The 14,549-nt window shown below is 37.6% G+C and overlaps 2 protein-coding genes across 2 annotated transcripts in view; both read left to right on the top strand.

The window, feature by feature from the left end:
* LOC111604983 (low-density lipoprotein receptor) overlaps positions 1-348 on the top strand; it is a 45,965-nt gene extending 45,617 nt beyond the window's left edge. Inside the window, exon 13 of the mRNA XM_030222774.1 lies at positions 329-348. The gene's annotated coding sequence lies outside the window, so the exon portion shown is untranslated. The remainder of the gene's footprint in view (positions 1-328) is intronic.
* Positions 349-12,880: 12,532 nt separating this feature from the next.
* On the top strand, positions 12,881-14,458 carry LOC111596680 (probable cardiolipin synthase (CMP-forming)). The gene is made up of 5 exons (XM_023310984.2): positions 12,881-13,051; positions 13,138-13,742; positions 13,803-14,018; positions 14,086-14,221; positions 14,275-14,458. The coding sequence occupies exons 2-5, from the start codon at positions 13,200-13,202 to the stop codon at positions 14,388-14,390; spliced, it is 1,011 nt and encodes a 336-aa protein (XP_023166752.1). The 5' UTR covers positions 12,881-13,051; positions 13,138-13,199; the 3' UTR covers positions 14,391-14,458.
* Positions 14,459-14,549: the final 91 nt, after the last annotated feature.

Genomic DNA, 14,549 nt, shown 5'->3' with positions numbered 1-14,549 from the left:
GGCACCTCACTCAAAGAAACAAAGAGCAAAACTTTTGCTTAGCAAGTAGAAAAAAGCATGCCAAAAAGACAACAAGAACAGCAACAATAACAAAAGCAACAAACAACCAACAACAACAATAACAACCCCCAGAACATCCACAAGAAATTTCAATTACATAAACTACAAATAGAGCCTCAACAACAAAACTATTACTATGGGGGAATAAATACTCAACAAATTCAATTTGTTGCTTAGTTTAAAACTTAATTTTATATTTTAAGATAAAACCACATAAAACACGCCTACATTCACACGCCCATAACTAATACGAACAACTTTGTTCTAGGCGCAACGTTTAGAGATCAACTAAAGAGCGTCAACAGACAGCCACACACAGTCACCCACACACACAGCACTCCCCCACACAACTCACACACACACACACATTTGTATGTACCTTCACGTCACGCACTCACACATACACTCAAAGAAGCGAGGCAAACACATCCTGTAATTCAACGTTTCGTCTTAAGTACATGAAATAAATTGTAAAAAGTTGAAAGTGAAAATAAAAACCATATTGAAGTCAGAAAATTACATAAAATATTTGTAAAAATAAGAATGAATTAAATTTAGATAAGTATGTTTTGTTAAATAATAAAATTATAAGAGTTAAAGATAAATGCAACTCAAACTTTATTTAGCACAAGAGTTGGTTCAAATTTAGCAAAATATAAACAAGTTTTTGATGTAAATAAATTTTTGGAACAAAAACAAAAGAATACAAAATTACTTCGAAATATTCTCAATAACTTTATTAAACAAATATTTTATAATCTGCTCGTTCTGTTTACTTTTTTTTATTATTTGGGTATTCAAGACAATTTGCTGTGATCCGTTTTAAAACTTAAAAATATTATTTCTCAATTAATTTGTAATGATTTGGAACTTTTTGGAAAATGTTTCTCATTTGTTAAGTATAACATTTATTTATTGAAAACGTATAGTAGTGTGAGGTGTTTTAGGTTCCTATTTTAAACCCGATACAGCGGAAATTGGTAATTGAGAAATACTTTAAAACTATTTTAAAAATGTGTAATAAATTTTTGAAATAATTATCTAAAAAATGAATAAAATGGTACATGTCTAAAGAAAACTAAATAAAATTTAATATTAATATAAACAAAAATGAAAATGAAAACAAAAAATATTATAAAAAAGGTTTATTCAAAAATAAAGTGAACTCATAAAAATGATTGCAAAGTGTTTACTGAGAATTTGGATATTATAAATATTGCTTAAAGATCTTAAAGATCTTATTACATCAGATCTAAACATTAAATGGAATACATAATTATCACATTTGCGGCTTAAATGTATATGTCATTCAAATATTATTGTGTCTTCATCAAAGTAATAAACTTATCGAAATTTTCATTAGCGTTGCTTGGGTATATTAAAGCGAATGTCCTTTAAGCTACGATTCAGGCCATAGTCAGCAAGCTAAGCCGTCTGACAATAGAGTTCACAAGTTAATAGCTTTGACAGCAACACCAGCATGACTCTTGACTTACGCACACACATACATAGACAATTATTAAACGCCATCGGACAACAGCGCCAATTATTTCACATGAGGGCGCATCAATACACAATGAAGACGCAGAGCTCAAATGACCAGCAGTGCGAAGGGGAGCAAAGGGATATTAGGACGATTGTGGAACGGTAACAGATATCAGTAGCAGGCACACAGCATAGCTGGCCAAAATTAACAGATTGCATACCAGCTGAAACGGCGAGCCTGCACTCACTAATGGCCATAACACAGAAAGCAATTTTGGCCTGGCCGAAAAGTATTCAGCAGTATTTTTAATTTTACCCATGTGGCCCAGACGGCAGCCAATAGTCAAAGCTCAGCTAATGTGCGATTGTCTCTCTGTGTGGGTGGGTGTGTGTGTGCGTGTGGGTCAGTAGTGCGGCCAAAAACTTTGGTTAATTTATGTGCGCAAATTATCTGCGAAACGTCCGGCAAAGTGAAACGCAGCGATTTTTGTGCCCAAATGCGTTTGCTGTTTATGCCCTGTAGTCATTACGGTTGGGTATGATGAGTCAATGTGAAAGCTTTTTACAGGCAGACATATTAGTTATATCTATTCTAATGTCAATTAAACTAATGAGTGAAGGTTTGTAATGTAATCAATAATTAATATATAATAATATATTTACAGAAAAATGAAAAAAGTTATTTTAATATTTTATATATATATATATATATATATATATTTTATATATATCACTATATATTTTATAAATAGATATATCATTTAAAATCAAAATTGATTTAAGTTAATAACAAGTCTCATATAGAGAGTATTTTCAAGTCGGGCGTTACCGACTTGCACAACTCGAGCCTTTCATTATTATTATTATATCTTTCGATGCTTTAATAGTTTGTAATTTATGTGCGGGTGCCATTATTTTTGTTTATTTGTTTTTTGCTGGACGATGAAATCCTGGACGACAGGCGATTGTCAACGGATAGGCGCAGGGAATAAGCCGCTTACTGCCATTTGATTTGCCATTAAATCGACTTCCCATAAAGCTGTCATAATTTCATCGGACTTTTAACGGGCTTTTAAAGTGTGTGCATACGACGCTGCAGTCCAGTAACATACATGTACACATGTGTATGTGGAAAACGTGCGCTGGCCAAATCTACAATTCAGCCGGAACAGCATACATTTTCGGTCGGCTTCTACCCGCAAGCGCTACACAGCAGCAATTGCTAAAGCAAAATACACAGTATATATAAACCTATCTCTCCTCCCCAATGCCAGAGCAACCTCAGCTTTGGTACCCAATGAGGCGCAACAACTGCTGCTGTGACTGTGGCAAAGAATGTGGCAAAACAGCACATGTGGTCGAGTGTGTGTAGAGCTCTGTGTGACTTATGATGCAAGCAACATGTCTGGCCCCGGGGCAACTGTACTGCACTCTGTTTAGTGATGGGCAGTCAACGATAACAAGTTGACTGCCAACTGAAAAGCGGATCGCGTATTGCGGAACAGAGCATTTATCAAGCGTCCAACTTTGACAGTCGAAATTCGCTGTAAAATGTTAGCAATATTTGTAAGAGGCTCTGTACCTACGAAAGTTATCGAGCTGCTATCTTTGGTCATAGGGGGCTAAAGTTATCGTTAACAGTATAAGTAAAAGGCTTCACAGGGGCAAGAGTTATCGAAAAGGTCGTTCAAGTGGATATCGTTGATCACAGGCAGTCGTAAGATACTCGAAAAACAACAATTTGACTTATAACTTGTATTAGCTGTGCTAATATTTGGACTCAAGTACAATTATAGAATTTTTAAGACATCAGTAGATATGGGAAATGGCATAAATTCTGTTTTGTTAACTATCTGATTCATCTCCAGTCAAAGAAACATTGAACAAGAACTAGAATACATGCTGACATTGTCAGCGTAATTAACTTGATTACACAACCGCATTCGCAACAAGCTTTGGCAATAGATCCCATATCGCGCACTGCACTGTTTGCATTGTTATCGCAGCTTTTGTTAGACTGTATCCCGTTCGACGCACAGAATTTTAATTACAGAACTGAGTGCTACCCCGCTTTTGCCTATTGGTGTCCCGCTATACTGCATAAGTGCCCAGCTTCACTGACCAAACCTGGCTATAGAATAGTCGCATATTATCAGCTGCCTGCTACTGCATGCTGCATGCTGCATGCGGGCATGTTTGTGCAGCTTTTCATTGCGCTGCTGTTTTGTGTAGAAAGTGGTTGTTGTTATTGTTATGGCCAGCATTGCCCCGAGGCTAGTTGCATGCCACTGGCACACAAGGTTAACCAGCAAGTTCATACGCCAAATATGCTGAGAAGAGAGTGTAGAAATGGGAAGCCTATGGGTGCGGCCCGATACAGTGGCTGGCCAGCCTGCTGCATCTTAAACTTGACACAGGTTGTTTTGCTTGTTTGCACCACGTTCTGAATAATGGATATGCAACGTGTGTGAGACACATTGAATGCCCCAGCGGTGAGTGACATTACATGAGGTGAAACCCGGCCGAGCCAAGCTGAACCGAACCTCGCAAATGTTTTCGGAATTGTTAATGTAATTACGGATGAGAGCCATCTCAGCAAGGAGCAGAACCACAGTTCCAAGCCGCCAACTTAGGGGCTAACCAAGTTAATCAAGTCAACTCGATAAGCGGATGTGTGTATATGTGCGTTGAGTTTAAAACGAATTTGCACAGTCATTGGAGAACTGGGCTCTGGCAGCAATTTGCCTAATTGCTGTTTGGACCCAACGAGAGAATGAGCAGAACAACAAAAATACTGCAACAGAGCCAACAACGAATGAGAGTTATCTGTATGAAAATTTTCTAATCAAGCGATGAGTTTTTCTTCATTTTGACGCAGTATAAAATAACTTTGCAGACAGCAGCAGAGCGTGCGGAAAATTCATCAGCCCAAAGGCAACAGAATGAAGTCAAATGGGTGCGGCGTAAGAGAATGGGAAGAAACCGGTGATGGCAGAGGAGCAGGGGTCGGGCAAGGGGAGCGCTGTGAGCACTTTGTGCGTTTTGTGTGACATGGAAAAATGGTTACAAAATGGCGGCAGCTGACTCAACAAACAAACACGCATATGTGTGTAAGTGTGCGAGCATGTGTGGGTGTCTGTGTGTATGTGTGATACGCAACATCTCGGCCTTGATGCAAACTGTCGCCTGTCTCTCGCGCCTTTCTCTCAATCCCATTCCCATCCGCTCACTTTTTCTCTGTGTGTGACTTAAACTCAACTTTTTAACATGTTGCGCTAAAATGTTTGCAATTTCTTATACCCTTCCGAAGATTCTTATAAATTAATATAAATATCCATTTTTGATTAGCTTGTCAAGTGAGCAAATGAAGGAGAATGAAAAAGCTCTTAAGTCTGAAATTATCTACAATTTTATACAATAATAAATATAAGTTTGTGCTTATTTATTTATTTAAAAGTGCAATATTTGATATTTAAGGATATTCAAGGTATGTATGGTAATATATTGAAAACTGTAGACTAATGAATTAATATAAAATATATAATATATAATATTATAACACATATACATCAAGCTTCTTTCTAATTTAATGTCAAACTTAGCTAAAGTTGGCTCTCATCTAAGTATATATAAAAAAAAGAGTATTCAAATAATTTGATAAATTTCATTTTGCTTTCTTCTTATTTGCTACACGATGGTCTCAACTTAACCTCACTTACATTTACACATGCGTACGCATGTGTGTGTGCGCGCATATGTATAGTACATATAATTTCGTTGCGTCTTTGGCTTGTTTGCAAATTTTCAACTTGAAACGCCAACACCAGACCAAGAGCCAAGCGCAGCGGGTGAGCAATTCTTCTTCTTTTTTCTGTAGACTAAAAAAAAACTAAGGGAAAAAGGCAAAAAGTTCTCTGCGTTTGGCAGCTGCTTGCAGTTTGTGACTGCTGTGCGCATATGTGTGTGTGTGGGAGTGGGCGAGTGTATGTGTCACCATTTTGTTAACATATTAACATGTGTGCGTGACACGATTTACAGTAGCTAGGGCCAGCAGCCATAACAACAACAACAACAACGTGGAGAGAATTTGTGCCATTTGCAGCCACTTGGCAAAATAACGTTGCATATTTCGAGGAGAACGTAAAGTGCGCCAAAAAACTAATTAAGTGCTCTAAAGCAAACAACTTAACATATGAATAAACACAAAATACATCTTAATCAAGACGCGTGTGCAAAGAAAGAGAGTTAGAGAGAGAGAAATTAATTACATTTAATCAAGTGCCAGTGGTCAGTGTCAAAATTAATTTGCAAAAGTTATTTGAATTAAATAAGACAACAAATCCAAAAACAACCATGGATTGAAGTGGACATGTGTGTGTGCATGTGTGTATGCTTGTGGCAGCTGAACAATCTACTTCTAGTGATAGACGGAACAGCAGGTGAATTGCCCGGACAGCACGTTTAATACCAAAATTGACATTAAATTGCTTGTGACCTGCGCCCAGCAGCGATTTAGCTACAGCTCCTACTACAGTTGCTCCTACTTCAGCTGCTGCTACTACTGCTGCTGCTGCTACTGATGTTATCGACTTTTACGACAATTCCAATAAAGTTACTGCCCAGACGATATGCCACGCCTGCCACTGACATTGCTTGGGTGGGTTTTTAGTAGGGGTCGAGAGCGTGCCCTAAAAATGACAAAACGGTTTTTGTGCAAATTATTGAAAGATTTCTCTATTGTTGCAACTTGTACGTGGAAATAGCGTGGCCGCAGAGCGTAAGCCAATAAAATGTCTAAACTTAAAATAAGATCTTAGAAATTGCTTTAATGCATTATGAAATTAAATATATTTTTACTTTCAATGAAAAAAGTAGCTTTAAACTTATAGATGTAAAGCAAACACAATTGCATTTTATATTCTTCAGCGATCAATAAACTTGATTAAGCACAAGATATATATATATATATATATATATATATATATATATATATATATATATAACTCGACATGTCATAAGCCAATGACGCTCATTAAGAGTAAAAGTGATGAAACAATATCGAACGTAAAATCAAGAACACACATACCTTCTACGAAAGCTTCAATTTTCACTCGCTCTTGGTCACTCTCTATATATAAAATGCGGGCCAGTTCATGGATTTAAAAAAGCTCGGCGCTGACGAAATCACGCTTTTTCACTTACTGTTAAGCATTATGTACAAGAACCACGAGTAAACCCAAAACAAATTGCTTTCATTAAATATCATTCAACACAATTTATTTATTAATGTAAAATGTTAGTAATTATCATTTCTATATATGGAAACACACACAGGCGCTCGCACACGCGCATAAAACACGACCGATCCAGTGCGAAGAGGCGCACAGACTGAGTAGCCTTTTTAAAGTTACCTACGCATGCACAACAACAGCAACAACAACAAACTAAGAGAGCAATGTGGATAACGGCGTTAAAAGCTTCTCGGCCAATCGTGTGTAAGCAGTGAACATCTGACAAAAACTTCCGTCGCCCTCACACAAGCTCGATCGTTCGCTCGCCCACTCACTGGTGTCGCTGCAGTGAAAAGTCAAGCACCTAATGCAGAACATCAACGCCGAAGTATCGAAAGCGTAATCTGAAAAGTGAACGTGATTTTTATCTCGTAAATGACGTAGAGCGTGCAGTAAACGCAGTGAGCTTTGTTAAAGAAATATTTACTGGAGAGTTAAGTAGTAATCGATTGCAAAAAACTTATTCTAACCGAAGTATATTCAACAAAAATCCCCAAGCTCATATTAATTTGAAGAACCCGGTCACTCTGTTAGAGATACACAAAATGACAGGTGACGGAGTGTGTGACGCACTTGACTAATGTTATTTTCTTATTACTTTTTCTGACATGGCACAACAATTGTCAACAATTGGATGAGACGCAGCTCAACTACCATTAATTTTGCCATTGACTGTGCTTTTAGGCCAACCGAAAATGAAGCTGTTGGCTTCTGTCGGGCACTCGAACACGTGCCCTTTCAAGATGCCCAATACCCAACTAACGCCTAACCAAATATTCTGGCATATTGGCATGTCATTGCCTGTGGTCTTGGCCAAATCGAAGTATTGGCATGAGTAAGCGTAAAGCCTTAAGTGTGACCAGTTGAGAGCCGCATGAGTTGAGTTTCCTCTTCACTTACGTCTTGCAAATGCGTTACGTAATTGTCATAAAGGCAACACCCGACGTATAAGCAATTCCCTGAACAAACATAGCTAACAACTTACCCAACTAAAGCCCAAAGCGACAAAAGTCCGCAAAAAAATACAAGAAATATGGCCAAAAAACAAAACGAAAACTGCAAAAGTGAGATTTCTTTCTCAAGAAAAAAAGAAAAAACAAGAAAAGTAAAAACTAATTTAAAATGACCTTATAGTCTGCACAATAGACAATCCGCATTACATGTGCGCCTGTGGGCGTGTTCGTCGGCCACACATACTTAACTTAATTTCGGAAATGCGAGGGTAGTTCGAAAAGGCTGGAATAAATGCTTTGATGGTTATAAATTGTAAGGAATTAATTTTGAATTGTAAGGAATTAATTTAGCTATATATGTATATTATTTCGAATTATCATTAGTAAAGTTATTTTAAATGTGTATAAATAAATTTTTTTATATATTATATATTATATTTAGAATATATTTATTACTCAGAATTATCATAAGGTAAGTTATTTGAAATGCACATAAAAAAATTATTTTTTAAAAATATATAAGCAAACAAACATTCCAAAGTTAAGTTTTTCTAATGAATATTATAAGAAATTTCAATTTTTATCACTATTTTCAATGTTCAAGCTTGAATCATTTTTAAAAATATTTGTGGCAATTTATTTGCGAAACCCCATAAACTTCCCCTAGCCTTATTTTCGTTGCCTACTTTTGGGCCGCATTTCCAACGCTGCAGTTGTTTTCATTCATAGTTTAGACAGGAAACTTACCCTCTCGCGCTCTCCCTCTCTGTCTCACACACACCTCATTCTGCTATTCCCAAAATACGTTGATCTTAGCTTTAGCTCTTCTCTTTCTGCTGACCTCCACGGCCAGCCTTGGCGGGTCCAAGCCCACATTTAATGCTGCTTTGCCATTGCTATAATTTTTCCGTTTTTCGCCATGCTAACGCTTTTGGCCCGCTGTGCTTGACTTTGGCCTGCCTTGCTTTGCTTTGCTGGCTTTATACTTCCATATACTTTTTGCTATTTTAGTTTTCTAACCAACAAAACAAATTGAATCACGTTCGCCTGGGAGAGAAACGTGAGTATTTTATTTTTTCCCGTTAAACATTTTCATTTTTCTTACCGCATGGCGTGGAGTGGGAGAACCAACTGCAAGTTGTTTTGTCTGATAATGATGCCATGGGGTCAGCTATGTTGTTGTTGCTGTGCCTGCTCCCAGTGGCTGTTGAGTGTTAGCCACTGGACCATAGCCAACACCATCATTCGCCTCATATCATATAGATATCAGACTTGTCTGTGTGTGTGTGTGTGTGCGTGTTTGTACTTTTGTTTATTAAAAAGAGATTGGCGTGCGCAACAGAAGGAAAGCAAATAAAGATTTTGTCATGCCCAAACAGAGTTCGTTCAAATGTACCATTCATCATCATTTCTGGCCTGATGATTTTATTTTGATTTCGGTTTTGCAAAACGTTTGGGGATTACCAGCCTAATGATTTTATTATAGTTTTGATACCCCACAGCTATCAACAATTGATTGATGGTCGTCTGCCTCGCAGTGCCGGGTTCATTGTCTCATTCACTTCATTCATTTTGCCTCCTTTGTAGTCGAAGCCTCATTTAAGTGCTGCATTATTATATTAAAAACATATTAATGCCATTCCAGCTTCTTATATATATATATATATACATATATATATATATATATATATGGAAATTCTTATAAAAATATGTAATAAACTGAACCTAGTTGGGCCATAGACCAAAAGCCGAAACGTCAAACAAGGGCCAAACAATTTGAGACCAGAAATCAGCACAGCCTGCACAAAGTTTTGTTCGTCCGACACTTTGCCATTGTCTCGACTGGGTCCAACATAAAACAGCACTGTGTACTTTGCAGACTGTTGAATACGCTGCAGTTGACATTTTTTAATATAAAAAAATTAAATATGATTGAATTATTTTATAACTAATAAATAGAATATGAACAAAATGTAAGTTTTAATAATACATATATGCTAATATACGAAGTCTAAACCTGAGATAAATTAAGGTAAATGCTATAAAAAATGAATACATTACGTATATGCACACATAATATACAGATTTCATTGTCTCCATGCTTACAATTCTACGGAATTTTTGCTGCTTGGGGCAATTCAAAACCCAAAACGATAATTTTGCAAGCCATGTAAACAAAAACTTTATAAAATTAACAATGCATAAGTTAAAGAAAATTTGCATAAACAAAAAATATATATCAAGAGGAAGCAGAAATCTACATATATTAAAAAACAGAATCGGATACTCAACAAAATTGAATTTATCCAAAATGCATTTCGTTTAAACAGTTTGGCAGTATATTTATATCATATATTTTACAATTTACAATGTAAATTTCTTGTAAACCAATTTTATTAGGAATATTTGTTCTTTTATTTATTATTTTATTTAAAAAAAGTTTGCTTTAGATGTTTTCAAATCTCAAATATAAAATATATTTAAGTATTTGTGTTCAAATGCCTTTAATATTAATATGCCAACTTCTGTGTAAAGTAGGGTAGCTAACATAAACTAAACCAAGGCCCGCAGCATGGTGCCACTTTGACTGACTGCCACGCCCCTAGCGCCCTGTAACTATCTGCCTCTCTCTCTCGCTCTCTCTGATTTTGTCGTAATTACGCGTAACTTTCGACAAGTGTCGCCAGAGAAATCGCCAACGTCCCGCCAGCTATAGTGGGTGCCCTACGTGTCCCTGGTGTGGCTGCAAAGTTTTTGGGTCTATGGCGTCTTTTGATGTTGCCCAAGGAGGCGCCACAGTGAATGGCCCACATGGCGACCGAGGCAGCTGTGGTTTAATCTTCTTTTAAATTGTGTACAGCCTCCGCCCTCATGCACGCCTTTTACACAAGAATATGGACCAAAACTTTGCCGGCACTTGCGCTTGATAAGTTAGAACAAAAGCGGGCAGCAGTGGCAAAATAGTTGAGAATTCTTTGTGGGGGAAAAGTCATTGTTACACTTTTGTGGCACTGGTGCTGCTACTGCCGCTGCTGCTGTTATTTTTCACTCTAATTAGCCGTCATTGGTTTGTGATTTGTGTGGGCGTTCGCAAAAACACCTGACGAAAGCTTTAGTTTGGTCAGCAGAATTCCGAGCTAAATTTAGAGGAGATTTTTGATTTAGTTGTTCAGCCACATAAATCTAAAAGGCCACTTGACCAATTTTCCAGTTTACGCCACATATAAATTACAGCAAATGTGGCTTGGCCACAATTTATACTGAGCTAAGACCGCATTAACCATGCAGTCGGAAGCCGAGACCAGAGTAAAGTATATTTAATTAAATTAAATACACACAAATGCAGTGCAGTGTAGATAGAGACTTTGCTTTTATGGCCAGCCTTAAAAGCGTTAAAGTAAATCATTGAGGATACAAAACAGCAGCCAGGCTAATGGCCAATGGACAATGCCTAATGCTCATTGCTCATTGCTCATTGCTCATTCTACAAGCCGATCACGCCTGCCATTTGTGGGACCACATTAAAATGGACTAAAATGCCCGGTGACCTCTGCCTTTATGGCCACTTAATGTAAAACAGTTAATTAGTAGCACACACATACACATTCCTTGTCGTTGGCTATGCAAAATGGCGGCCATTTTTACTGTCGCTGACATTTTCGCCATCTTGGCTGGCAGGTGGCATCCGTTGGGAACATGCCCGGCAAATTGCTTTTGATTAATGAAGCGGGCAAAAATTGTAAAAGTAAAAATTAAATGAAGTCAATCAACGGTCAAAGTTGTGCGCTCAAAGTAAACAGGAAATTACCCTTACAAAGTAAAAGCTAAAAAAAGTTGATAGACCTTTGAAAATAATACTTGTTTTATGAATCTGTATATGCATACATACATCACAAATATTTAATAACTATTGAACAAGCCTCCGGAATTACAATAGTTTCAAAAGATGCATTTTAATATATGCTAATTAAATTTTAATGCAACAATTCTGTCAATTGCAATAACATATTCCTCACGCTCTTTCTCTCACTCACTGATAATAGCCGATTTCAAGCTACTCAGTGGCAGTAACTGAAATTACGGGATGTCAAAAATTAACATGCTTTTGTCCATACAATATAATGGCTGACATGCCCGGACATTGTTGTTGCTGATGCTGTAGTTGTTGTTATTACTGTTGCTGTTGCACTTTATTTTTAATGCTGTCGGCGAGGGCATTAGAGGGGGTCAGCTAGAGTGAGAGAGCTACTCAACTGTCTGGCAAGGCCTCAAGCCATGCAATTTCTTTTGGCATTCTACTTTTGTCGCCTTGTCCTTGTAATTATGAACTTAAAAAGCAGCCAGAAGCGTGTCATCAGTGGAAGCAGCGCCAACGGTGATGCCATACTGTGTTAATATTTAATGGATGTCATTTCAGCGATGCTGTCTGATTTTTAATTGAGCAAAATGTACAAGGATGCAGTTGCATTTTTAATATTTAACGTACTGTATTTGCTTTGCTGTAACACATTTCAAGTGTATGAGCATTGGGGGTAAAAATAACGCTTGATTATATTTAAATAAATGAGCATCTGTTCCAGCCTTACCCTTATTGTCACTCATTAACGGCCGCACAGATTCTTTGCGCTACTTTCACTTAATTCATTAGCTGTGGTCGCGTAGATAAAGCTGAGGAGAAGTCCATAACCTTGGCCGTGGCAGCTATTTAAGTTTATATAATGTAATAAACATTTACAGTGAATTCATTTGCATATCCAAAGAGCTTGCTTCTTCTCAGTGCCTCTTTTGGTAACTGAGAGCATAATTAAATGTAATCCAATTAAATGACTGCGAAGGAGAGTTAACTTGCGGCAAGGCGTGTAGTTCACTGTTTGAGTAAAAATGAAAAAAGTCTCTTTTAATATGTATGTATCTCATCTTCATTTTACCTGACCTTTATGTCTTCCTTATTATACAAAATAAGCATAATAAAACAAAATTTAAGCGCAAAATGCGTCAAGATAAAAATAAATGTTTTCGATCACTTAAAATGTGCGCGCCAAACGACTGCCGATGTTATCGCAGTGCTGCCACTGTAAGACACAAGCAGATGGCACCACTTGCAAATAACGTGGCAACCTTCCGCTTGTGTAATAAAAACATTTGGTTGAATAAATTATTGTTAAAAATTTTAATTAATGTAATTTTTGACCAAAAATACCTACACACAAGCTGTGTTTGTACTTTCCACCATTCTCTTAGGTTGCCCTTTGAAAACAAATGGTATGAATTAAAATTGGAAGTGTCAATCGGTTGCCCCGTTCAAGGCCGTACAAATATAAACTCGATTTTGTTCTTTATTTTTGCAGTGCATTCATATATATCATAATCCCGTTCAATTTGTTGAATTAATAGCTGACAACCCAGCAAGATGCTGCCCGCCATTGTGTTCCGTCAAGTGCACCGTCCGCTCAGCGCCGGTGGCTTGCATCATGGAGCCGCAACAACATTGAAGCATGTGCTCGGCGTTGGAGGCAGCAGTTTTGTGAACTGTCTAAACCGCTATGCCGCTGCTACAGGTTTCATACGCATATCTTTTTTAGATATCAATCAGCATCGCAATTGGGATGTGGCTAGACTTCGTCTCTATGCGGATGCCAAAAAGAAATCACTACATCTGCGCACACTACAAGGCAGAGATTTGCTCCAGGGCGTCATCGATAAGCAACGTGCAGAGTTTATTGAGCGCAAGAACTTCCTGGTAGATGATATACGCGAGGCCCGCTATAAGGTGCAGGAACGTGTGCGGGAAAAAATTGTCGAGATACGCGAAGAGCGTGAAAATATCATGACTATACCTAATATGCTGACCATAAGCCGTGCCATACTATCGCCCTATATTGGATACGTTATTGTGCAGGGTAACTACACGCTAGGCATGAGCCTGCTAGTCGTTGCCGGCATAACAGATCTGGTGAGTATTCAATTCGATATGTTGTAAATGCCATGCTTATCGATTCACATTCTTTTCCAGCTCGATGGTCAGATTGCGCGTCGCTGGCCCTCGCAGGCCAGTAAGGCAGGATCTTTTCTGGATCCCATGGCCGACAAACTTCTAATGGGATCCTTAGTTATTTCGTTATGCTACAGCGAGCTGATGCCTATGTGGCTAACTGGTGTTGTTGTATTCCGTGACTTATTCCTTATTGCCGCTGGCTTTGTTATACGCTACATTAGTCTTCCGCCCCCAGTAAGCATATACATATATTATTATAGCGTTATTTATAAAAACGAGACCATATATTTCTCATTTGCAGAAAACGTTTTCACGTTATTTTGATGCAACCCATGTGACCGCCCAATTGGAACCAACATTAATCAGCAAGATAAACACAGGTGTGCAGCTGGCTACAATTGGTATTAGCCTCGGCGCACCGATATGGAATTATATAGGTACATTGATATATAAAATTGGAGTTCATTTAATTAATAAGCCCATATTTCAGATCATCCAGCTTTGCATGGACTTTGGTATTTAACAGGCGTCACAACAATCGCCGCCGCCCTCAGCTATGTCATTAATCGACGCAATACTTTTAAGATTATAAAAAAGAAGACGTAACTGAGCATTTCATCTATTATTAAAACTAAAAACAAAAAACGTAAATAGTAATAGAACATTAACTGCAATGATTAGTATAGTCTTTTTGTAAACAAAATAGCTATTAGTAAAATTAAAAATTTTGTTATCGAATGTTCTATTTGAAAACACTGAGCTGAT

Source organism: Drosophila hydei, unplaced genomic scaffold (genome assembly GCF_003285905.1).
Source record: "Drosophila hydei strain 15085-1641.00,03,60 unplaced genomic scaffold, DhydRS2 tig00000063-arrow-pilon, whole genome shotgun sequence".
NCBI classification, from domain to species: Eukaryota; Metazoa; Arthropoda; class Insecta; order Diptera; family Drosophilidae; genus Drosophila; species Drosophila hydei.
This window is presented reverse-complemented; position numbering and strand designations above follow the sequence as displayed.